We start from the raw sequence: 24,505 nt of genomic DNA on the forward strand, positions 1-24,505 counted from the left end.
GCGCGCTCCCGCATGTGCCGGCGCCTGCCCGGCCTCCTGCCGCCGCGGCTGCTGCTGCTGCTGCCCCGGCCCGTGCGGCCGATCGTGCCCGGCCCGGCGCCCCCGGCGCCCCCGCCCCGCCCGCGGCCGCCCGGCCCGCGGCCCCCCGGCCCCCGCATGGCCCCGCCCCGCATCGGGACCCACCACGGCGTCTTCCACTGCGACGAGGCGCTGGCGTGCGCGCTGCTGCGCCTGCTGCCCGAGTACCGGGTAGGCCCGCGCCCCGGGGCGCGCTCCCCCGCGGCCGCGCGCGCCCCTCCGGCGCCCCTCCAGCGCCCCTCTGTGTCCCCGCAGGAGGCGGAGATCGTGCGGACGCGGGACCCCGAGAAGCTGGCGGCTTGTGACATCGTGGTGGACGTGGGCGGCGAGTACGACCCGCAGAGGCACCGCTACGACCACCACCAGCGGTGAGTGGCGCGATGCCCCTGCCTGGGCTTGGTCCCTCGCTTCGGCCTTCCCGGGGCGCCGACCCTGCGCGCCCCCGCGGGGACCCGAGCGGTCCTCCGCCCTCTCCTCCCCGCCGTCCGCCCCGACCTCCCTGGCCCCCGGTCCGGTCCGTCCGCCCCGACCTCCCTGGCCCCCGGTCCGGTCCGTCCGCCCCGACCTCCCTGGCCCCCGGTCCGGTCCGTCCGCCCCGACCTCCCTGGCCCCCCGGTCCGGTCCGTCCGCCCCGACCTCCCTGGCCCCCGGTCCGGTCCGTCCGCCCCGACCTCCCTGGCCCCCAGTCCGGTCCGTCTGCCCCGACTTCCCTGACCCCCGGTCCGGTCCGTACGCCCCGATCTCCCTGGTCCCGGTCCGTGCGCCCCGATCTCCCTGGCCTCGGTCCGTGCGCCCCGATCTCCCTGGTCCCGGTTCGTGCGCCCCGACCTCCCTGGCCCCCGATCCGGTCCGTCTGCCCCGACTTCCCTGACCCCGGTCCGGTCCGTGCGCCCCGATCTCCCAGGTCCCGGTCTGTGCGCCCCGATCTCCCTGGTCCCGGTCTGTGCGCCCCCATCTCCCTGGCCCCGGTCCGTGCGCCCCGACCTCCCTGGCCCCCGATCCGGTCCGTGCGCCCGGATCTCCCTGGCCCCGGTCCGTGCGCCCCTACCTCCCTGGCCCCCGGTCCGGCCCGTGCGCCCCGACTTCCCTGGCCCGGGTCCGTCCACCCCGACCTCTCTGGCCCCTGGTCCGTGTGCCCCGACCTCCTTGGCCCCCGGTCCAGTCCATGCACCCCGACCTTCCCGGTCCGATCCGGTCCGTGCGCGTGCCCCTCCAGCGCCCCTCCAACTCTCCACTCTTTGCCGGCGTGGCCACCACCCCGGCCTGCTCCCTCTCCCCGCCTCACAGCTGCCCCCGCATGACCTTGCTGGTGGGTGGTGGTCGGCAGGGTATGATCTGGGCTTCCTTAAAACTCTTCTGTGGGAAATCTTTTCCAGGGGTATCCCGTTGCGCACCCCCCCAGACCTTTCCAGTACTTTTCCCTCTCCTCAAACACTCCTCCAGACGCTGTCATCAGTGGGTCACCTGCCTTTCTTTTCCATGGGGATTGCGTTTTTCTGTTCACTGGGCAGTAGTGGCCAGGGCAGCATGTTCCCCGCTTCCCACCCGTCCAGGAAACCCTGTTGCCTGCCCCTCCAGGAAACCCTGTTGCCTGCCCCTCCAGGAAACCCTGTTGCCTGCCCCTTGTTGCGTCTCCTCCAGCCTTTGGATTTCTGCTCTCAGTTCTCCCTCCAGCTGCCAGCTCCGTGTCTCTTTGTGTTCACCCCTGTGTGCTGTTCTCCTGGTTCTCACCTTGCACGTGGGAATGACTTTTAAAAGCCCGCCCATTGTTGATCCGTTTTACTTCGTTTTGTTTGGGGGCCACAGCGTAGGGCGCTTGGGACCTTACCGGGCCCAGGGCTGCCTCGGGTGCAGCTGCGGTCTCAGCCCTCGGCGCCACAGAGCCCGTGAGCCCTGCCAGGAGTGAGCCATGAGGAGCACTGCGAGCTCTGGCCCCAAGACAAAAACAGTAAAAGCCAAAATACAAGGCGAACCCCTTCAGCTGCTCTCCTTTCCCGAGAACTAGATCGTCTCCTTTTCTTCACCCTAGCTGCGAGTTTCTTCCCTGCCCCCTCTCGCTGCTTCTTCCCAGGGGAGGCAACACCCTGCACTTGATTCATCCGCTGATTTGCAGTATAATTAAGCATATGTCTGTTGCCAACAACGTTTCCAGTTTGAGTAATTTTTGTATCAAGTATTTAATAATAAAAATTAAAACGGGTGGGCTGGAGCAATAGCACAGCGGGTTGGGCGTTTGCCTTGCACGCGGCCGACCCAGATTCGATTCTCAGCATCCCATATGGTCCCCCCGAGCACCGCCAGGAGTAACTCCTGAGTGCATGAACCAGGAGTAACTCCTGTGCATCGCCGGTTATGACCCAAAAAGCAAAAAAAAAAAGAAGAAGAAAAATTAAAACGGGTGGCCAGAGCGATAGTACAGCAGGAAGGGCCTTGCACACGGCTGACCCAAGTTCGATCCCCAGCATCCCATGTGGTCCCCAGAGCACCACTGGGAGTGATTCCTGAGTGCAGAACCAGGAGAAACCCCTGAGCATCACTGGGTGTGGGCCCCCTCTACCCCTTTAAAAAAAAAAAAAGAAATTTAAGCGGAATTGTCTAGGTGATTATAGCTGTGGTTTCTAGTTCCATAAGAACTGCCTGCCATATTGTGTGTGTGTGTACGATGTTCTCCCGTTTATTGCCTTAATGATCACGCATACACACACTTGGACTATTGCACAAAACTCTTTTTCCTTTCTTTTCTTTTTTCAAATGTAGGAGCACTGCTATTTGTTCAGCCACTGATTAAGCTGACTGAAGAGGGCATGAAATCCACAGTACTTTTGTTTTTTTAATCACCATGAGACACAGTTACAAAACTTCCATGTTTGAGTTTCGGTCATACAGTGGTCGAACACCCATCCCTCCACCAACGCACATTCCCCACCACCAGTGTCCCCGGTATACTCCCCCGTCCAACCCTCCCCCTGCCTCTGTGGCAGACAGTTTCCCCATACTCTCTCTCTCTCAATTTGAGCGTTATGGGTTGCAATACAGATACTGAGAGGCTATCACGTTTGGTCCTGTATCTACTTTCAGCACACATCTCCCAGCCTGAACGATTCCTCCAACCCGCGTTGACTTAGTGACCCCCTCTCTCTTCTGGCTGCCTTCTCCCCAGCTCATGAGACAGGCTTCCAGCTATGGGGTAATATTCCTGGTCCTTGTGTCTACTGTCCTTGGGTGTGAATCTCGTATTATTTTATATTCCACAAATTATTAGTCATTCTACGGCTGTCCCTCTCTTTCTCATTTCACTTAGCGTGATCCTCTCCATGACCATCCACTTATAAGCAAATTTTATAACCTCGTCTTTCCTAAGAGCTACAAAGTATCCCATCGTGTAGACAGAGGTACCAAAGTTTTTTTAACCGGTCGTCTGAAGAACTGCCATATCTTTTCCCATTTTCTGTCCTGCTGCTGTTCAAATTCCTGCCTTCCTCACTTACTTGGCCCCCTACAGGTAATTTCGTATCTCTTACATTTTTGTTTCGGTTCTGAACTATACCCAGCAGGTGCCGGGGCCACTCCCATCCCGATTCAGGGAATCCTTCAGTGCTGGGCATTGAACCCGGGTCTCTGACATGCAGAGCCATGTGCTCTGGCCTGTCGACCTGTCTCTCTGACTCCGCCAGTGTTCCAACACGCTTTCGCTTGCTTGACATCTGGCTCCTGTTAACTCACAGGAAATGCCCCCGCTCCTGACCCTGTGACCTCCACGATGGCCTGCCGTGGTCTGACTGACCCACTGCATTCTTCCCTCCCTCCCCCCGCATTCACCCAACTCCCTTTTTGCTGTGGTACATAGGGCTCACACACCTGGCTTCAGTACTTGCAGTTCTTTGAAGTTTTGGGGCAGTACCCGGTGATGCTCACTCGAGGGAAGCCTCGAGGGACCACGTGGATCGCTGGGGATCCGGCCTGGGCGGCAGGCGATCTCTGCAGCCGCACTGCTCACTGGGGTCTCCCGTCAGGTTGGGGGTGCTCTCGTTCCCGTGCCTGCACACATGCTCCCTGGGGAGGCGGCTCTTGACTTGAGAGCTGCCAGTTACAGTTGTGTTCACAGAAGCTAGGCTTCCCGGGGCTGCACCCCTTTCTGTGGTGCTCACACACACCTGACTGGTTCCGTCAGCAATTGCTTGTGGAACCGAGTGCTGGGAGCAGGTAAAGGAATATACATGGTAGCCTATCGGTACCTGTCTTGCAGACCGTAATGCCCAGGAGAGAGGGGGTGGGCGAGGAGGAGAGCCCTGGCCTTAAAGGGGGGAGAGAGAGAGAGGGAGGGAGGGAGAGAGGGTGCCGGGCAGAGCCATAGTGCAGTAAGCAGGGCGGACACTTTGCACACAGCCAGCCCCCTGGGTTCTATCCCTGGCACCCTGTAGTGCCCCCCCAAGCCTGCCAGGAGTGACCCCGAGTGTAGAGCCAGGAGTAAGCAAGCCTTGAGCACCCCTGGGTGAGGCCCCTGAACAAAATAAAATCAGCCCCCCCAAAATACAGAACTGCTTGTGGCCGTGGGGGTCACAGCAGCTGAGCCGTCCGGAGCTCGCTCAGGGCACGTTGCCACCCCGGGGACTTGGGCTGGCGATCTCACGCTTGCGAGGCTGCCACTCTAAGTAAGCACTGTTCCTCCAGGCTCACGATGGCTGTTTTCGAAAGACTTATCTGAAGGGGTCAGAGCCCTTACGGCGGGTCGAGTGTTTGCCTTGCCACCCGGTTTTGATCCCCAGCATCCCACGTGGTCCTCCAGGCACCGCCAGGAGCAGTTCCTGAGTACAGAGCCAGGAGTGGGCCCTGAGCACTGCCGTGTTGGCCCGAAAACAAACAAGACTCTTCTGAGTCCCCTCCCGACTGTGTCAGCTAACTGAACCAGCAACTCAGCGTGAGGGCCCGAGGCTGGGGTGCTGCGAGGCGGCTGCAAAGGGTGTGTGTAGTGCCAGGGATTACCCGGGTCACCCCAGTGCTCAAGGCTTCACCAAGCAATGCTTGGGGGAACATGTGATGCCTGAGACCGAACGAGAGGAGTCCACATCAAGGCTCATGCCTCAGCCCCTCTGTAGCTCCCCAAATGTCTTTTTGTTCTTCAGGGTTTTTTTGTTTTGTTTTTGGGCCACACCTAGTGACACTCAGGGCTTACTCCTGGCTCTGTGCTCAGGAACCACTCCTGGTGGTGTTCGGCATCAAACCCAGGTGCGAGGTAAGCACCCTCCCCGTTGTTCTGTAAGTCCCATGAGAAGGAAAGTCTCTTAGTCATCGAACATGTCGTTCCCGCTGCCCGGATTGCCTTTTTTCTGTAACTCCCGCTAAATCTCATTCATTCATTCATTCATTCATTCATTCAAAGGCTCCCTCCCCAGGACCCTCACCGACAGGGTCCTTTTTCCTGTGTCCTTGTTAGAAATTCCCACGGATGTCCTGCATCTGTCTGCCTCGAGCCCGCAAGGCAGAGACGGGCTTCGCTTCTCTGTCCCAAACAGCTGCAGCACAGCCGGCTGTGAAGGAAGGGGGCCTCCACGCTGCAGTGTCCTGAGCAGAAGCCGGTGGCTGCAGCGGGCCCAGCTCCCCTGGGTTCTGCGGGCTCCCTGGGGCCGCTGCTTGCCTCAGCCCCACCCCCTGTGCCCCCCAGGTCTTTCACAGGGACCATGAGCTCCCTGGCCCCCGGGAAGCCGTGGCAGACCAAGCTGAGCAGCGCGGGACTCGTCTACCTGCACTTCGGCCACAAGCTGCTGGCCCAGCTGCTGGGGACCAGCGAAGAGGACAGCGTGGTGGGCACCCTCTATGACAAGGTGGGGGCCCGAGGACAGACCCCCACGCCTGCGTCTGCCGCACTCGGGACGTGTCTCAGGGCAGGGCACCTGGCCCCGCGCTCCCGTCAGGCTTCTGGGGCGGTCGATAAGTGGGTGAGACAACGTGGGGAAGGGCCTCGGCAGCCAGAAAGCATTTCCCAGTGACCAGGGGACCGCAGAAAGCACCAGGGAGCGAGTCTGGGTCGGCTGTGTGCGAGGCGAGCGCCCGAGCCACTGTACTATCTCTCTGGGTCACAGGCGGCGCCTTGGTTTGGAGGCAGGTAGCTCAGAAGCTCTGGCTGCAGAGAGAACACAGCAGGTAGGGGTCCTGCCTGGTACACCGACAACTGGGACTCCACCCCTGGTGCGCCCTAAGGCCCCACAAGCACTGCCAGGAGCGACCCCTGAGCGCAGAGCCAGGAATAACCCCCGAGCACTGCCAGGTGTGGACTGAACCACCCCACAAACGTTCAGGCTGCTGAGGGAAGAAGCACCACGGTCAAGTGTGCACAACCCTAGGGGCGGAACAAGACCTGTCGGTGCCATAGCTCGGGTCCCTGCTTCAGCAGCAGGAACTGGGCACACAGGGTGATTCTGGGACGCCGGCGGCGTTGGAGGTGGTCTTCCCATCATATTCCAGAGTCGGCCAGCACATTTGGTCAGCTCTGAATCCGCGCGTGATGACTGTCGGACTCGGAAGATCCCCTTCTGCTGGGGGGAGGCTCAGTGATGCTCAGGGTTCCTCCCTGCTCTGCCTGCGGGGCTCCGGGGACCAGCCCCAGTCGGCTGTGTGCGAGGCAAACGCCCCGCCCTGTCGCTGCAGCCCAGAGCTCTGCCCCTTCCGAGACAGCATTGGGGTGACCCCCAGGAGCGAGCAAGTAGGAGTCAGATGGAGCTTTCGGAAGCTGCGGTTTCCGACGGCCTGACTTGGTTCCTGCCCTGCCGCCGCAGATGTACGAGAACTTCGTGGAGGAGGTGGATGCCGTGGACAACGGCATCGCCCAGTGGGATGGGGAGCCGCGCTACGCGCTCACCACCACGCTGAGCGCCCGGGTGGCTCGCCTCAACCCTGCCTGGAACCAGCCCGACCAAGACACGGAGGTCAGGGGGGCGCTCCCGGGGGGCCGCAGGTCTCAGACCCTCGGGGCGGGGAGAGTGACCACGCCCTCCCCGGCGCAGCCTCACCCGGCTCTAAGTGCTCACCAGCCCCTCGGTTTGGATTCCCGTGCCCCCCAGGCTGGGTTCCAGCGCGCAATGGAGCTGGTTCGGGAAGAGTTCCTGCAGAGACTGGACTTCTACCAGCACAGCTGGCTGCCGGCCCGGGCCCTGGTGGAAGACGCGCTGGCCAAGAGGTTCCAGGTACCGCCTGGGAGGAGGCTCTGCAGCCCCCGAGCTTCTCCCTTGATTTTTGCTTTTCCGGCAATGCTCAGCGCTTCCTCCTGGCTCTGCACTCGGGAATCACTCCTGGCAGTGCTCGGAGGACCTACGGGATGCTGGACTGCCCTACCCGCTGTGCCATCGCTCCAGCCCCTCCCTGAACCTCTGGCCTCCACTCCCCTTTCAGGTGGACCAGAGTGGAGAGGTAGCGGAGCTGGCCAAGGGCGGGTGCCCCTGGAAGGAGCACCTGTTCTGCCTGGAATCCGAGCTGCGCCCCCCCGCGGCCATCGCCTTTGTTATCTACACGGACCAGGCCGGACAGTGGCGGGTGCAGTGCGTGCCCAAGGAGCCCCGTTCGTTCCAAAGCCGGTGAGGCCTGGGAGACCCCCCGCCCTGCGGCCCTCATCAGGGGGCCCCTCCCCGAGCCCCCAGGCCTCAGCTGCTCCCCGACCGACTCTGCTCACTTGCAGGCTGCCCCTGCCAGAGCCCTGGCGGGGCCTGCGAGACGAGGCCCTGGACCGGGCCAGTGGGATTCCTGGCTGCATCTTTGTCCATGCCAGCGGCTTCATTGGGGGCCACCGCACCCGAGAGGGTGCTCTGGCCATGGCCCGCGCCACCCTGGCTCAGCGCCCAGCACCCACGCCGCCTACAGATCCCCAGGATAAATAAAGTTCCTTCCATCTCAGGCCGACCGCGTCCTGCGCAGGGGCAGGGTGGGCCATCGCTTTGGCGCCCTGAAGGGGAAAAGCCTGGCAGCGGGATGAAGAGTCCGAGGCTCTGTTTATTAGAAGTGGGGCTGAAAGGAGTGGCCCTGAGGACCTGGGAGAGGGTCCCCGGGGGCAGAAGATGGGGACGACTCCGTGAAGAGGCGGAGATCGTGGACGGGGCCACCACCCCCCGCGGGGGGCTCTTGGGCCCGGCCAAGCACTGGGTTGAAACGTGGGAACTGAGCGTTGACGAAGTAGAGCGGGATGTGGGTGATCCGGCCTGTCGACCAGCACTGCAGAGAGACATGAGGGAGACCGTCGGGGCCGGGTCCGGAGGCGGAGTCCGGGGAGGCGACCGCGGCAGCCGGGCTTACCACGCTGAGCAGGGCCCCTTTGCCGAAGGAGGGGTGGAAGCTGATGAGCTGCGCCTGGGCTCCCGGCTCCCCCTGGACAACGCCGCTGGAAGAGAGGGGGCCGGTACGGGGGGGGGCTCGGGGGGTGGGGGCAGGTTTGGTGCGGGAAGGCTGGGCTGGCCGGCACTTACCAAGGCAGCAGCTCGAACACGGGGCTGTTCCGAGTGCGGAAGAGGAGGATGACTGGGGCCCCCTCCTGCACCCGCGGGTTCCCTGGAAGAAGGGGCCCAAGGGGGCTGGGGGTGTGGCTCCACCGGCAAGCGCACGTGCTGGAGACCCAGGGCTGACCCCCAGCACCACCACGAAGAGAACGGGGGAGCCAAGGGCTGGAGCCATAGCACAGCAGGGAGGGCGTTTGCCTCGCACATGGCCGACCCGGGGTCGATTCCCAGCATCCCATAGGGTCCCCCGAGCACCGCCAGGGGTCATTCCTGAGTGCATGAGCCAGGAGGAACCCCTGTGCATCGCCGGGTGTGACTCAAAAAGAAAAAAAAAAATCTTTTTAAGGGAGCAGGAGCCATAGCACAGAAGGTAGGACCGACCCGGGGTCGATTCCCAGCATCCCATAGGGTCCCCCGAGCACCGCCAGGGGTAATTTCTGAGCACAAAGCCAGGAGGAACCCCTGTGCATCGCTGGGTATGGCCCAAAAAGAAAAGGGGGGGCAGAGAATATAGCGGGTGGCCGCCTCTTACCTTTCATGAGCACAGCCAGACGCTCCCCGCTCGGGTCCCAGACCATGGAGTGAGCCTGTCCCCCGAGCCTGCGGCCAGAGAGCGTGCTGGAAGGGGGGCTCCCCACAGCCGCCTGCTGGCCCCTCCCGTGCCCACTCGCCTCGCCTCACCTCTCCTCTCCAGACGGCGTCTGGATGGTCGTCTCGGACAGATCGGCCACGATCGTCGCCGACTTGGCACCTCCAACGTGCCCCTTCCCCTCCCCTGTGGACGGGCAGGAGCTCTCACGGGGCGGCTCTCCCCCAACGGCACTGCAGGGTGCGGGGATCTCGCCCCCCCCCCAACCAGCCCAGCCACCCCGCACCGAGGGGCTCCCCCACTCACCGTGTTCTGGGAACGACAAGGAGTAGATCAGGGGCTCCCCCAAGACCGTGAACAGCAGCCGATTTCCATCTGGGCTCCAGCAGCCAGTCTGGGGTCAGGAGGCCAAAGGCAACGCTGGGGAGGGAAGGCGGGAGGGGAGGGGGGAGGGACCCGGGGCCCCCGCCACGCGACTCAGTTCTCTCACCTGACAGCGTCCCGAGAGAGTGGGCCACCGCTCACACGTCCACATCTGGGCCTCCCAGACGCTGCCGAGAGGGGAGGCACACGGCTCAGGGCCTCGGCTCCTCTGTGGGTACCGGGCCGGGGGTCCGACCACCGGGGAGTCTGGGAGCCTCTCCAGGGCCCTCCCGCCCTCTTCTACTCACCGGAAGACTGCGGAAGGCGTGGTGGCCAGGACTTTGCTGCCATCTGGGGACCAGAGCAGGTTGGTGACCCCACCTCCCCGAAACCAGGGAAGGGGGACACAGGTCTCTGTCGATACATCCCAGACCTAGGAAGACGAGCAAGAGAGACGGGGACTGACACACCCCAGCGGCCTCCCAGGGGGAAGGAAAGGAGCGGTCAGGCAGACGGAAGCGCCCCAGTGGCGGCCGGCAGCATGTCCAGTCCCAGATGCTGCCGGGGGGGGCCTCTCGTCCCGGACACTTCCCACCGGCGGACAAAGACAGCTCTTTGGGGTGCCGGAAATGAACGAACCAGGGTCAAGGCCACTCACCAGGATAGCAGCGTCCACAGGCGAAGCGGACAGCAGCCGCCCCCCACTGGGGGCCCAGGCTAGGCTGGTGACGGGTGCGTGCCCCAGGTGAGAGAGCACCTGGGCACAGCCAGAAGAGGGCCTGGGGGGAGACAGGAGTCAGGAGGTGAGAGCCCCAGAGAGCACGGGGGGGGGGGGGGGGGGGGGGGGGAGGCGCTGGCCTTAAGTTTGCCAGCCCTGGGACAAATTCCCAGCACTGCCTACGGTCCCTCAAGCACAGCCAGGAGCCACTCCCGGGCACAAAGCCAGGACGTGTGCTCCCTCCCCACTCAAGGAAAAAAAAAAATTTTGATTTGATTTCTTACCCCCTACTAAAATTTCTAGATTCATAATGGCCCCTCCGAGTTCAAGTGGTGGGAAATGAATTAGGAGCGTGGAAGTTAAGAAAGGAAGAAAGGTGGGGCCAGAGCGATAGCACAGCGGGTAGGGCGTCTGCCTTGCAGGCGGCCGACCCAGGTTCGATTCCCAGCATCCCATATGGTCCCCCGAGCACCGCCAGGAGTAACTCCTGAGTACAGAGCCAGGAGTAACCCCTGTGCATTGCCAGGTGTGACCCAAAAAGCAATAAATAAATTAATTAAAAAAAATTTTTAAATAATGAAAAGTCCCCTTTATTTGGGTTTTTTTTTTTTCTTTTGGGCCACACCAGGCGATGCACAGGGGTTCCTCCTGGCTCTGCACTCAGGAATTCCTCCTGGCGGGCTCGCGGGACCAGATGGGATGCTGGGAATCAAACCTGGGTCGGCCGCATGCAAGGCAAACACCCTACCCGCTTCAGCCCCCACAAACCTCCTTTAAAAACGATTATTTTGAAAGGAGCCTCCTTGCTCCTGCATTGTTTGCTGTTTGTCACAGAGATGCTACTTGGGTGCAGGGGAGAAGGCTCAAAGGACTTGAGCATCACTTGGAATCCTGCCCTCCAGTCATGCATGCCGCCCCGACCCCCAGCACTGGCCCCCCAGCAGTTTTGGGTCACAAGTCAAACACCTGTTCTGACGGAATCAACCCCTCCCCTTGCCCTCTGACCAGTAACCACTGAGGTCTTGGTTACCAATTTACAACGGACCCTATTCTACAGCGAAGCCCACCTTCTCAGGTCAGTCCTGAGAGATCCAACTCGTTCTACTCAACGGCTCCATACTCTCACACTGGCTAGATGAACTGTGATTTATTCTGTCACTTACACAAACACACTTTTATTTTTTTTTTTTGGGGGGGGGGCATACCCGCCAGTGCTCTGGGCTGACTCTTGGCTCTACACTCCTAGCTATGGATCAAACCTGATTCGGCCACGTGCAGGGCAAGCCCTATCAGCTGCACCGTCTTCCAGGTTCCCACTGCTTATTAATTTTTGATTACTATAAAAACAAAGCTTCCCCCAAAAAGCACTCATACCAGGCAGACGCATGAGTATAAAAAACCAAAGCAACAACAATAAAAATACACATAGAAACAATGAAGAAACATAACGACAACAACGAAATTCCAAAATAAATTACTTTTAAGTAGGTAAAGGGATATACCGGATAACCTTCAATATCTATATTGCAAACACAATGCCCAAAAAGAGGAGGGAGCGGGGGAGAGGGAGGGAGGGAGAGAGGGAGAGAGAGGGAGGAGAAAGAGAGGGGAAGAAAGAGAAGAAAAGTGCCTGCCATAGAGGCAGGTTGAAGGGGCTGGAGCGATAGCACAGCAGGAAGGGCGTTTGCCTTGCACGCGGCCGACCCGGGTTCGATTCCCAGCATCCCATATGGCCCCCCCAAACAACACCAAGCGTCATTCCTGAATGCAGAGCCAGGAGGAACCCCTGTGCATCGCCAGGTGTGACCCAAAAAGCAAAAATAAAAGAATATCGGGGCCGGAGATAATGGTACAGTGGGTAGAGCATCTGCCTTGTGCACAGCCAACCCGGGTTCGATCCCCGGCATCCCATATGGTCCCCTGAGCACCGCCAGGAGTGATCCCTGAGTGCAGAGCCAGGAGGAACCCCTGTGCACTGCGGGGTGTCGCCCAGAAACAAACAGAGTATTTACTTGGGGACTACTTGGTCACTCCACAGCTCACAGTGCTCGGGAATTCCTCCTTGCTATGTGATCAGGGATCACTTCTAACAATGCTTGGAGCACTGCATCTAGAGCGTGCCAGGAATCGAATGAAGGTCGGCTGCGTGCAGGACAAGCACCTCAGCCCCCCCGTTATCTTACCAGCCCCAAGAGGAGCCCCAAGTTCTATTCCTGACCTTGCCCAGTCTCCTATGCCAGCTACCAGGAAGTAGCCCAGAGCACCAAGGAAGGAGCAGCACCAGGTGGGAACATCCCTTCCCACATTATAATAATGGGAAGATTTGATTTTGTAGCGAAGTATATTACAAAAGTGACTGTAGAAGAAATTTTCCGCCCATCCCCTTGGTGTTTCAGTAACCCGCACGTGGTTGAGGGACTTGCCAGAGATTACACATTTGGTCTTGGTGCTCACATACTCATCCACAGTGCTCTCTGGTAGTTGCATACTCTGTTTTCTTTTTTGTGGGGTTCCCACACCTGGCAGTGCTCAGGGCTTACTCCTGGCTCTGTGCTCAAGATAGTTCCTGGCAGGGCTCAGGGGACCAGATGGGGTGCTGGGGTTAAGCCCAGGTCAGCGGCACACACGGACAGCTTCCCATCCCACTGCATTGTGGCTGGCCAACCTCCCCCTTTTATGACTTTACTGTTTCATTTTGGCTGTGGTATTTGCACATATGCTTGCCTGGGGCAGGGCTCTTTTTTTTTTTTTTTTTTTTTGCTTTTTGGGTCACACCCGGCAATGCACAGGGGTTACTCCTGGCGGTGCTCAGGGGACCATATAGGATGCTGGGAATCGAACCCGGGTCGGCCACGTGCAAGGCAAACATCCTCCCCGTTGTGCTATTGCTCCAGCCCCAGCCGGCCCCGATATTCTTAATTTAAAGCAAACCAACCAACCTTGGGGCCGGAGTGATTGGACAGGGGGTAGGGACTTTGCCTTGCATGTAGTCAATCCAGGTTCATCCCACATGGCCCCCCGAGCACTGGCGGGAATAATCCCTGAGTGCAGAGCCAGGAGTAAGCCCTGAGCACTGCTGGGTGTGGCCAAAAACCAAAACCACCACCACAACCACCCCGTCAAGGGTCCCACGCGCAAAGGCCGCCTCTAGCCCTTTCTGCATCTCCGCAGCCCCTCAAACATTCCTTTAGACTTTCAAATGCATCGATGGAAACTTAGTGATTTCATTTTCTTTCAGATCTGTGGTTATTTTCCTTTCCCGTTCTGAAAACGTGTGCACTGAACTTCTCATTTATTCTCTGACTGACCGGAAAGTTCTCATTCGTAACTTGAACAAACAAGCAGGCTCTGGGTTTTTGTTTTGGGGTCCCACCGGTGGTGTCAGGGAGCTACTCCTGGCGGTGCCGGGACCACACCGGCCTGTCCTGTGCGCCAGCCCCTGGGCTGCCTCTCCAGGCCTGGTTTCTGGGTTGGTAGTTAGTTCTCCTCCCGACAGTGCTCAGTCTTTCCGCTCCACGATGCAGGGAGACACCCCCAGACACTGCCCGCCCGTCCGGGCGTTCCATGCCCCCCCACACGGCCCGAGCCGGTCACCACCCAGCCACCCGCACAGCGGCTGGGACTCACCGGGTAGACAGCGAGGTCGGGTCGAGGGTCCAGATGAGAACGCAGCTCTGGCAGGCCACGGCCAGCACCGAGGCGCTGAGGGGCTTCCAGGCCAGGGCAGCCACGTGGCGCTGCAGCCGGTGCTTCAGGAAAGGGACGATCGTGCTGGGGGGGAGGCCGCAGTCACGGCAGGTCTCACGGGGGCAGGGCCCCAGCCCACAGCAGAGCCCGGGGCGAAGGTCACACGGGGGGAGGGGAGGGGCCCACGCGCCCGGCCCCGTACCTGTTGGCGTTATACACGCGGACCGAGTCGTCCAGCAGGGCCACCGCGAACTTGTTGGTATGCGGGTGCCAGGCGAAGGCCCGCAGGGAGCAGCTGGTCCTGGAGGAGAGAGAGAGCGGGTGCCCCGCTGAGCTCCCCACGCCCGGCCCGGAAGCCCAGACGCCGCTTCGCATGACGGCACGTTGCTCCGGGCTCTGTGCTCGGGAGACCCTCTGGTGTGCCAGGCACTGGGCCCAGGTCAGCAGCGTGCGACGCAGGAGCCACAGCCCCGTGCCGGCTCTCTGGCCCCAAAGGGGCCTTTTCCGTTTGGTCTGTGTGGGGCTGGAGAGGGCAGCACCCGGCAGCGCGCGGGCTGACTCACTGCCTTCTGCTCGTTCCTGCCCTTCGACTGGGAGGCAGGGGCCGGAGAGAACAGCGGGGGAGATGCAGTTAACCCCGGTTCCATCCCCAGCACCACCGATGGTCCCCTGAGCCCCGCCAAGAGTGACTGGAGCCCAGAAGAAGTCCGGAACACTGCAGGGTGTGCTCAGCACCCCCCAAAAGGCAGCTGCGTGGCTGCCAAGAGAATCCAGTGGGGAGGGCGCTGGTCTGGCACATGGCTGACCGGGTTTGATCCCTGAGCACCACCAGGAGTGACTCCGGGGCACAGGCCCAGGAGTAAGCACTGAGAACCAAAAGGAAAAAGCTCCGTATTGGGGCTGGAGGGACAGCACAGCGGGGAGGGCGTTTGCCTCGCACGCAGCCGACCCAGGTTCGATCCCCAGCATCCCATAGGGTCCCCCGAGCACCGCCAGGAGTCATTCCTGAGTGCATGAGCCAGGAGGAACCTCTGTGCATAGCTGGGTGTGACCCAAAAAAGAAAAAAAAAAAAAAAGCTCCGTATTGGGAGGTAGGCCCGGGTGCGGGGAGCCGTCAGGAAGAGGGGTGGGAGTCGCCTCTGCTTTGCCGTCCCTCTCTCCAAAAGAAGTCCTGAAGTCCAGGTCTTCCATAAAAAGCCAAGATGTGGGGGCTGGAGCAATAGCACAGCGGGTAGGGCGTTTGCCTTGCACACGGGCGACCCGGGTTCGATTCTCGGCATCCCACATGGTCCCCCGAGCACCGCCAGGGGTAATTCCTGAGTGCATGAGCCAGGAGTAGCCCCTGTGCTTTGCCGGGTGTGACCCAAAAACAAAACAAAACCAAACAAAAAAATCCAAGATGTGGGCCACAGATATGGGACGGCGGGTGGGGTCCTCGCCTCCTGCCAACCTGGGTCCCCCAACACCTCCTAGGGTCCCCCAAACCTGCCGGGGGTGATCTCTGAGCCACGAGGAAGTCCTGCACACCAGCGGGAGTGGCCCAAAGAGAGAAACCAAACCACTCACCAGTTTGTGACCTGGGCAAACTCGGCGATGAGGTCCTCGCTCCTGAGCTGCAAGAAGCACACGGACACGCCGCACTGGGCCGAAGGCGCTTCCACGCAGCCTCCCCTCGGCCAGCCTCCCCGCCCTGGCCTCAGGCCAGCTGTGAGGGCGCCCAGCAGCTGGGCGAGTCCAGACTTACAGAGAGGTGGGGGAACAGGGACCCATGGAGGGAGGAGGCCCAGCGCCAGAGCGCCAGGGCCCAGCACGACGCCGTCTTCACCCACTCAAACACTGCGGTAAAGGAAGCGACACTGCTGAAGCCACTCTGGGACCCTCCCCGGGGACCCTCTGGGTGGGGGGAGCCCAGACGAGCACGGCGCCCGGTGACCGCCCCCCTGGGGCATGAGGGGACGGAGACGGAAGGGGCCCCATTTAGACAACTGGACCGTAAACAGGGCAGGGGCAGGGGCCTGGGGAGGACGGGAGAGCGCGGGAGGGAAAGATACGTACCCTCCGCCTCCGAGTTTGCGAGTTCATTCAGGACCCCAAAGACGCCCAGCTCACACCTGACGAGGGGGGGGAAGCTGCGTCACGTGACTCTGATCCCCTCGGAGAGGGGCCCGCACGCGTGAGGAGAGCCGAGCACCGGCCCTGCGTGTCCACGGTCACGCTCTGTGTCACCTGTGAGGCCACAAGGCCTGGAGGTCTTCCGGGGACTTACAAACCAACCAAGGAGTCAACATCCTCTGGTTTGGTTTTTGGGCTGCACTTGGCTCTGCACTATGAGATGACTTCTGATGGGGCTCAGGGGACCCATGTAATGTCAGGGATCAAGCCCGGACGGGCCGCTTAGAGGGACAGCACTCTGCCCGGCCCCAGAAGTCAACATTTGCCCTAACACAATGACTAGAAAGCCCCAGAAGCATTTTTCGACTTTGGGGGCCATACTTGTGGTGCTCAGGGGACCACACCTGGGCTCTGGCGTGCAAAGGATGCACACTAGTCAAGCAGGGGCTGGGTCATACCCAGTGGTGCTCAGGAGGTATTCCTGGCTCAGTGCTCAGGGCTGATTTTGGCAGAGCACTCCCGAGTGCTGGGGCTTGTGGGACGCAAGGCAAGTGCTTCGGGACTGAGCCCTTTGGCTACTTCCCCCGCCCCCCGGTAGGATTGGAAAGCAGAGCTGCACGGAGGCCACACTGGTGTCTAGAAAGGCGAGTCTGGCGATAGACTGGGAGGGATCAAGAAGGGAGAGAGGGGCTGGAGCGAGAGTCCAGCCAGTGGGGGTCAACCCGGCATCCCAGATGGTGCCCCAAGCACCCCCAGGAATGATTCCTGAGCACTGCTGGCGTGGCCCCAAAAAGAAACTTGACAGAGGAAGTAAATGAACAGGAAAACTGGGCCTTCCTTAGGGAAAGAGTGAGAGCGAGTAAGTGATCCAGGAAGCAATTACAACAGCAACTACTGCTTCCACTGCATCCAGGCGAGGCAACGTGTCCGATTAAGCCACCGTCACAACTCAACAGACAGACGTCGCTATCATGTGAGTTTCCACACGAAAGAACAGAGGTGCAGGGAAGCTAATGAAGGAAATGATGCAGGTGACCTCGCTGGGACGGGGCCTTCGGGATTCGCCCCGCAGCTGCCCCGGGCACGCGCTGCCCCTGAAGAAGCAGGAAGGCCGTTCCTGAAGGCGGAAAACGGAAGGCAGAAACGGGCTGGGAGAGAACCAAAGAGGCAAGTTCTGAATGTGCTGAGTGTCTAATGGCCGGGGATTAGCTCCCGAGGGGGGTCTGGCGGACAACTGGCCACCCAGCACGGAGCTCCAGGACATCGACGATTAGGGGCAAGAGCTAGGAAAAAGCAGCAGGAAGTGAGACAGAATCACAACGGAGTGGTTCTTTCTTTCAGACAATGAATTGAGTTCAAACTCTGCTTACATAAAAAGGCGAGAAAATCAAGCGAGCCCCATCCCAGATACCCAAGTTTGAGAGTACGTGTGCTGGAAACCAGGTGCTCTGCACTTCCGTATGCTGCCGGTGGGCCCAAATGTGTGCAAGTTCAAGAGAGGGCTGTTGGGGGCTGGAGACAGCACAGCAGGGAGGGCGTTTGCCTTGCACGCAGCCGACCCAGGTTCGATTCCCAGCATCCCCTATGGTGCCCCAAGCACGGCCAGAAGTAATTCCTGAGTGCATGAGCCAGGAGTAACCCCTGTGCACTGCCAGGTGTGACCCAAAAAGAAAAAAAAAGAGGGCTACTGACCACTGTTAACAAGATGACACGCACCTGACTTACTCCGAGACTTGACATCCGTGGGTACTCATTCTACACAGTAATAAGTTGCAGTACTATAGTGGCAGAGCAGTTGCCTCGTACATTGCTGCAGTAGACCTGGGTTCGATCCCCAGTATCCCATATACACCCTTGAGCCCGGCCAGAAGTAACCCCTGACTGAGTGCCGAGCCAGGAGTTAAGTCCTGAGCACGGCTGGGACGGACCCCAAAACACAAACAAAACGATAATGGAGCTAAGCCTTGGGATTAATGCTGTTCACTGAGTATTTTACCCTTAACAATAAGCTCGATGTCACAACCTTGTAAGGGGGGCTCCCTTGAAGAGATGTAGAAACTGCGGAAACCAAGTGCCTAAGTGACCCGCCCAAGGTCACAAGGCTAAAAAGTGGCACTGCCAGGAGCTAACTGCAAAGTGCAGGACCTGGCAGGTCCTGACTAAACTGGGTACCCAACCTTGCTGAGCTTCAAGTGAGAGCTCAGAAAAGTGGTAATGATGTCAAGTGGGAGGACGGAGAAGGTTCAGAGTCCACTCAGAAAGCCGGATGGCTCCACTGGATACCAAATAACACGACTGCATTATACCCTTGAGTTCCACAACGCTGTCTGGTGACTCAGTCTGATGAATGGCACATCTCTGAGCTGGACTTAGGGGCGATGGCCTCCCTTCCCCAGGCTCTGCAGGCACTGCCAAGCCTCACCAAATGTTGATGCATCTTTTCCACACTTGTTCCCGGTGATGGATGAAAGCGGTTCTTGTGCCATGGTCCAGCCTCCCGGGGGTCTTCAGGGGATCCTTGGTCAGGTTTAGGACGGGCAAATTGATCCACTAGAGCCCAGAAGGGAGAGACGTGATCATGAGTCCACCTCTTCCACAGCCTCAGCCCAACTCCCTGGATCCATCTGCAACTCGGGGCTGAACTAAGGCTTCAAAGATCTGTCTTCCCATTCCCACAAGGAACAGGCGGCCGTGGGAACCAGGCTTGTGTTCTTATCTAAGAACCAGAGTATTGTGTGTAGGGAGCAAACACAAAGGCACAATTCTCCGTTTCTTTTTTCTTTGCCGTGGGGCTGGAGCGATAGCACAGGGGGAAGGCGTTTAATGCCTTACAAGTGGCCAATGCGGGTTCGATTCCCAGCATCCCATATGGTCCCCTGAGCACCGCCAGGTGTAATTCCTGAGTGCAGAGCCAGGAGGAACCCCTGAGCATCATAGGGTATGACCCAAAAAGAAAAAAGAAAACTTTAAAAATAAAGTACTGGGGCTGGAGCTACAGTACAGTGGGTACAGTGGGTAGGGCATTTGCCTTGCCCGCGGCTGAACCGGGTTCGATTCCCAGCATCCCATATAGTCCCCTGAGCACCGCCAGGCGTAATTCCTGGGTGCAGAGCCAGGAGGAACCCCTGTGCATCCCCGGGTGTGACCCAAGAAGCAAAAAAATAATAACATTAAATTTAAAGAAAATAAGGTTCCAGGTCGTGCCTTGCCAGTAACTCCCGGATACTGCCCTCAACTCTTCACCCCTTCTCTTCCAGATTTCACCCTGATTCTCTGCACTCCCTCGAGAGACCCGCCCCGCCCCCCAACGTCTCAGCATCCTTCATCCGCCCACCCCAGCCCTTTTACTCTTCTCCAGCTGCGCCGGGCTGACGGCACCCCCGGAGCCAGCCCCCATCCTGCAGCCCCCACCCTGCGGCCTTGCCCCGTGCAGGTGCCCCCCCCCCAGCCTTGCCCCGTGCAGGCGCCCCCAGCCTCTGTGCAGGTGTTCCCCGCCCTGTATAGGTGCCCCCCGCCCCCATGCAGGAGCCCCCCCGGCCCCTCCCCCGTGCAGGCGCCCCCAGCCCCCGTGCAGGCGCCCCCCGCCCCCATGCAGGAGCCCCCCGGCCCCTTCCCTGTGCAGGCGCCCCCAGCCCCGTATAGGTGCCCCCCGACCCGTGCAGGTGTCCCCCCCGGCCCAGCCCCGTGCAGGTACCCCCCGACCCATGAAGGCGCCCCCCGGTCCCTCCCCCGTGCAGGTGTCCCCCGCCCTGTATAGGTGCCCCCCCGCCCCGTGCAGGTGCCCCCCCGGCCCCTCCCCCGTGCAGGTGTCCCCCGCCCTGTATAGGTGCCCACCGCCCCGTGCAGGCGCCCCCAGACCTGTACAGGTGCCCCCCGACCCGTGCAGGTGCCCCCCCCGGCCCCATGAAGGCGCCCCCCGGCCCCTCCCCCGTGCAGGCGCCCCCCGCCCGTACAGGTGCCCCCCCCGCCCCTCCCCCGTGCAGGTGCCCCCCCCAAGCCTTGCCCCGTGCAGGCGCCCCCAGACCTGTACAGGTGCCCCCCGACCCGTGCAGGTGCCCCCCCCAGCCTTGCCCCGTGCAGGCGCCCCCCGCCCCGTATAGGTGCCCCCCGCCCCCATGCAGGTGCCCCCCCAAGCCTTGCCCCGTGCAGGCGCCCCCAGACCTGTACAGGTGCCCCCCGACCCGTGCAGGTGCCCCCCCCGGCCCCATGCAGGCGCCCCCGGCCCCTCCCCCGTGCAGGTGCCCCCCGCCCCGCCCCCCGCGCCGACCACCTGGCCCCGGAAGTCGGGGGGCGGGCTCTCGTAGCTGCTGCCCGACACCAGCTCGTTGTTGTGCTCGTACAGCGTGACCTGGCCCCGGGGCGGCGGCGGCGGGAAGAGGCCCAGGGAGCACATGGTCCCGGGTGGGTCCGGGGCGTCCCGCGCGCCCCCGCCTCCCGCTTCCCGGGCTGGATTCGGACGCGCGTACGGCGGCCGCGTGGGACAAACCGCCCGGCGGAAGCGGAGGCGCACGCGCGCGCGCGAGGACCCGCCCGCGGACTTCCGGCGCCGCCGCGCGCGCCCCCTGGCGGCGGGAGGGCGCGGCGCGGCGCGGCGCGGGCGTGACGTCAGAGGGCCGAGCGGGGTCGCAGGGAGGGTTTCCCGGGGCGGCTGCTTTGCCCGCTCCGGGGTCTCCAGCCGCCCCCCGCTGCCCGTCTCTGCGATCGGGGAGCCCCTGGTAAAGCCCCGCTCAGGGAAGCGCCTCGTTAAGCCCCCCCGGAGTTCCCGCATCGCCCCGTGGAAAATACAGATTCCAGCATCCCGTAGGGTCCCCCGAGCACCGCCAGGAGCAATTCCTGAGTGCAAGAGCCAGGAGGAACCCCTGTCCATAGCCGGGTGTGACCCAAAAACAAACAAAAAAATATAAGCCGAGGTCAGCTGTGTGCAAGGCAAGTGCCTAACCCCTTAACCCCTGTTCAGCCCTGGGTTTTTTTTGGGGGGGCATACCCTGCTCAGGTTCTATCTACACTCAGAAATTACTCCTGGTAGTGCTCAGGGAACCATATGGGATACCAGATTGGACCCGGGTCGGCAGTGCCATACCATGGCCCATGTTTTAGTCTTTTTAGGGCACACTTAGCACCAGCTCAGTTCTCTTGGAGGAGGGGGGAGGAGGGGGTCTTCTACACAGTTCTTGGAGGATCCTGTAGGAAGGATTTCTTTTTTCTTCTCTTTTCTTTTCTTTTTTTTTTTTTTTTTTTGCTTTTTGGGTCACACCCGGCGATGCACAGGGGTTACTCCTGGCTCATGCACTCAGGAATTACCCCTGGCGGTGCCTGGGGGACCCTATGGGATGCTGAGAATCGAACCCCGGTCGGCTGCGTGCAAGGCAAACGCCCTACCTGCTTGCTGTGCTACGCTCCAGCCCCTGTGGGAAGATTTGTCCCAGGCCTACTCATGCCAATCCTTTGAGCTATTGCCCTGACCCCCAAGTTACGTTGTAAGAAAGGCCATTCAAGTTTAGCATGATTGAATCATGTCTCTGCCCCTTTTTTTTCTTTTCTCTTTTTTCTTTTTTTGGGGTAAGGGCACACCCAGCAATGGTTAGGGTTTACTGTTGGCTCTGCACCCAGGAATTACTCCTGGCAGTGCTTGAGGGGTCGTACAGGATGCTGGGGATAGAACCTGGGTTAGCCACAAGCAAGGCAAGCTCCCTAACTCCAGCTCTCCAGTGCCCCTCTTGTGCATGAAAAGCTCTTGAAAGAGTGATTCGGGGCTGGAGCAATAGCACAGCGGGTAGGGTGTTTGCCTTGCACGCAGCTGACCCGGGTTCGATTCCCAGCATCCCATAGGGTCCCCTGAGCACCGCCAGGAGTAACTCCTGAGTGCTTGAGCCAGGAGGAACCCCTGTGCATCACCAGGTGTGACCCAAAAAGAAGAAAAAAAAAAGAAAGAGTGATTCCCGCCTTGTGCAGCGGGTGGGGTGTTTGCCTCGCATGTGGCCCACCTGGGTTTGATCCCAGCACCCCATTACGGTTTCCTGCGCCCCACCAGGAGTAATCCCTAAGGACAAAGACGAGAGTAAACCTTGAGCATTGCTGGGTGTGCCCTCCCCTATCCAGAAACCAATAAAAAAAAAAAGCATTTCCAGAGAAAGCGGAGGGCGATGTGACTTGCAGTCCTTCTGGAATGTTCCTAAATAACGGACTCACCCTAGGTTCTGGGGGAGGGGGGGCTCGGACGCTGCGTTTCTTCAGCCCTCAGGCGAGACCCCCCCCAGACCCTACTGAATGCGCCCCTTCCCCACCTTACTTTGGGCCGCCCCTGGTGGTGCCCAGCGCGCTCGCCCTCCTGGCCCTGCGCTCGCTCGGGGACCACTTCTGGCTGGACCTGGAGGCCACTGGGGTCCGGGGCACGGACCCCCGGCCTGTCGCCAGCACCCTACCTGCTGGCCTCTCTCCCCCTCCAGCCCCCCGCGTCGCCCCCTTTGCCCTGGCCGCCCCGGTTCTCTCCCCGGGAAGCCCCAGAGGGCCGAGGGAGCACGGCGCAGCGAGTCTGGGAGCCCCCTGGAGGAGGAGGGAGCTGGCGGGGCAGGGGGGAGCGGGGAGGGAGGCGGGACCCCCGGGACCCCCGGGATGCGCACCCGGGCCGGGAAGCGCTTCCCAACGCGCTCCGCCAGGGGGCGCAGCGACCCCGGCGGCCGGGCTGCGGGGCGGGGGGCGCTCCCGGGGCGCTCGGCGGGCGTCTCGCCCCCGCGGCGCCCCCCGCCCCGATCGGGCCTGGAGCCGCGCCCGCACCCCTGGCCGCACCCCTGGCCGGGGCCGGTGACCGGGCGCACGTGGGCGCCGGCGCGGGTGCGGAGTCCCGCGGCCCGGGGTGGTGGGTGGGTGGGGGGGGGGGTCCCAGGGGGATGAAAGGGGCCGCGGGCGGCGGCCGGGGGTCCCCCGCGGGTCCCAAGCGCCTTTGAAGCCGCGCGCAGATGTCGCACCGGGGCGGGGGCGCGGGGCCCCAGAGACCCGGGGCTGGGGGCAGCAGCGCACAAGGCCCTATTGTGGCCCCAGGGTGGCACAGGGTGGCTTTTGTTCCCGCGGGCGCGGGGCGGGGGTCGTGCCAGGCCCGCGCCACCCGGCCCCGGGGGGGCTCGTGCCCGGCCCACGGCCACCCGCGCCCTGGGAAGGCCCCTGGGCGCTCGCCCTGCACGTGCCCCCCGCCCCGGCCCGATCCCCGGCACCCCCGAGGGTCCCCCGAGTTCAGAGCCCGGAGTGAGCCCGGAGCATCACCGGGCGAGACCAGAGGGAGCCTGGAAGGCCTCTAGCTCCGGCCCAGCACCCTGGGGTGCCCAGGGGCAGTCCTTCCCCGCCCCCACGCAGCATCTTTCACGAGGAAAGTCCCCGGTGGTGGCCCCCTTCCCCCTTCCCTTCTTTTTTCACCAGCAGACCACAGTTAAAATCAAAACTTTTATTTATTAAATAATTTTTTTTAAAGACTCCATGAGGGCACGATCCTTTCCCTTCCAGCACGTTACCCTCTCCCCGAGCTCCCGGGCGTGAACCCTTCCACCTGGGGCTGTGAGGGCGCAGGAGACAGGAGAGGAGGGTCCGACGTCCCAGGAAAGGCAATCGAAGGCACGAAGCGGCTTTGAAAGTCACTGGAGGTGGCGCCGGGAGCCTCAGAGACCCGGGGTGCCCCCCATCACAGCCCACAGCTTGGGGACCTCCGCCCTCCCAGCTCGATCAGTCCTTCCCGCTTGTGGCTTCCAGAAGCCAGGCCGAGCAGAGTGCCTTGCCCAGAGGAGGCACCAGCAAATGCTTGATGTCTGTCTGTGAAGGTGACCCCAGAGAAGGCCTTTCCCACCCCTCTTCTCCGAGGCCATCTCCAACCCGATGGCTTCTTCCGCTTGGGTGAGCCTCCCCGAAGGGCAGGGCTCCACCGGCAGCTGCAAACTCTACGTGACCATGGTGACCAGGGATTAGCCCGATGGGGTCACCTGTCCGGAGAGGAGCAGTGGAGGAACTTGCTCTGGGGTGAAGGGAGCCGGGGGACATTCCAGTTCTCCCCTCCATAGTGCTCAGATTCACAGCTTCTGGCCAGGGCTGAAAATGCCAGGGACCCCCCAGTGCGAGTGACCCCGTGTTACTCGAATCACCAACCTAGCTATCCAACCCTACTGGCAGCATTTTCTATGGAAAGAGAAACCCCATTCAGTCATATCCCGATGACAGAAATGCTATTAACAAGATCTCCACTAACGCTTTTTTCTACACACAGCTGAATTTGGCTGAATTTCCCTTAGCAGAGAGGGGTCTCGGGGCCCAGGAGAAGGCTCACCGTGCTGGAGCACATGCTCGTGGGTGCGAGAGCCCCCCGATTCGCAATCCCCAGTTCCACATGGTTCCCCAAGCACCGCAGGGGGTGGCCCCCCCAAAAACAAAAAGGAAATGAAAAGAAATGGATCCCGTCCCTCACCAGTTCACTTCATCCGACCTCCCATCATAACTTAG

At 61.3% G+C, this 24,505-nt stretch overlaps 2 protein-coding genes across 2 annotated transcripts; one reads left to right on the forward strand and one right to left on the reverse strand.

Annotated features, from left to right (window-relative positions):
- Window positions 1-12: 12 nt before the first annotated feature.
- On the forward strand, window positions 13-7,950 carry MYG1 (MYG1 exonuclease). Its single transcript, XM_056120000.1, has 7 exons — window positions 13-249; window positions 334-446; window positions 5,741-5,900; window positions 6,852-7,001; window positions 7,137-7,259; window positions 7,465-7,646; window positions 7,748-7,950. Exons 1-7 carry the CDS (start codon window positions 13-15, stop codon window positions 7,944-7,946), a joined length of 1,164 nt encoding a protein of 387 aa, XP_055975975.1. The 3' UTR covers window positions 7,947-7,950.
- Window positions 7,951-8,056: 106 nt separating this feature from the next.
- On the reverse strand, window positions 8,057-20,459 carry AAAS (aladin WD repeat nucleoporin). The gene is made up of 16 exons (XM_056120151.1): window positions 20,298-20,459; window positions 18,450-18,577; window positions 15,971-16,026; window positions 15,660-15,751; window positions 15,482-15,528; window positions 14,118-14,216; window positions 13,856-13,999; window positions 10,169-10,289; window positions 9,819-9,943; window positions 9,638-9,698; window positions 9,454-9,541; window positions 9,240-9,333; window positions 9,091-9,158; window positions 8,529-8,610; window positions 8,359-8,443; window positions 8,057-8,277 (listed from the first exon to the last, which is right to left on the reverse strand). The coding sequence occupies exons 1-16, from the start codon at window positions 20,418-20,420 to the stop codon at window positions 8,062-8,064; spliced, it is 1,629 nt and encodes a 542-aa protein (XP_055976126.1). The 5' UTR covers window positions 20,421-20,459; the 3' UTR covers window positions 8,057-8,061.
- Between the last annotated feature and the right edge of the window lie 4,046 nt (window positions 20,460-24,505).

Source organism: Sorex fumeus, unplaced genomic scaffold (genome assembly GCF_029834395.1).
Source record: "Sorex fumeus unplaced genomic scaffold, SorFum_2.1 ptg000042l, whole genome shotgun sequence".
Classification (NCBI taxonomy): domain Eukaryota; kingdom Metazoa; phylum Chordata; class Mammalia; order Eulipotyphla; family Soricidae; genus Sorex; species Sorex fumeus.

Excerpts from the sequence above, each read along its gene's own strand:
- AAAS (XM_056120151.1), bottom strand. The coding sequence starts at position 20,420 with ATGTGCTCCCTGGGCCTCTTCCCGCCGCCGCCGCCCCGGGGCCAGGTC. Across the intron at positions 15,529-15,659 it reads CCCTGTTCCCCCACCTCTCT|CTCAGGAGCGAGGACCTCAT; the intron begins GTAAGTCTGGAC and ends TGCTTCTTGCAG. Across the intron at positions 9,159-9,239 it reads ACGCCGTCTGGAGAGGAGAG|GCTCGGGGGACAGGCTCACT; the intron begins GTGAGGCGAGGC and ends CTCTGGCCGCAG.
- MYG1 (XM_056120000.1), top strand. The coding sequence starts at position 13 with ATGTGCCGGCGCCTGCCCGGCCTCCTGCCGCCGCGGCTGCTGCTGCTG. Across the intron at positions 250-333 it reads GCCTGCTGCCCGAGTACCGG|GAGGCGGAGATCGTGCGGAC; the intron begins GTAGGCCCGCGC and ends GTGTCCCCGCAG. Across the intron at positions 7,260-7,464 it reads CGCTGGCCAAGAGGTTCCAG|GTGGACCAGAGTGGAGAGGT; the intron begins GTACCGCCTGGG and ends CTCCCCTTTCAG.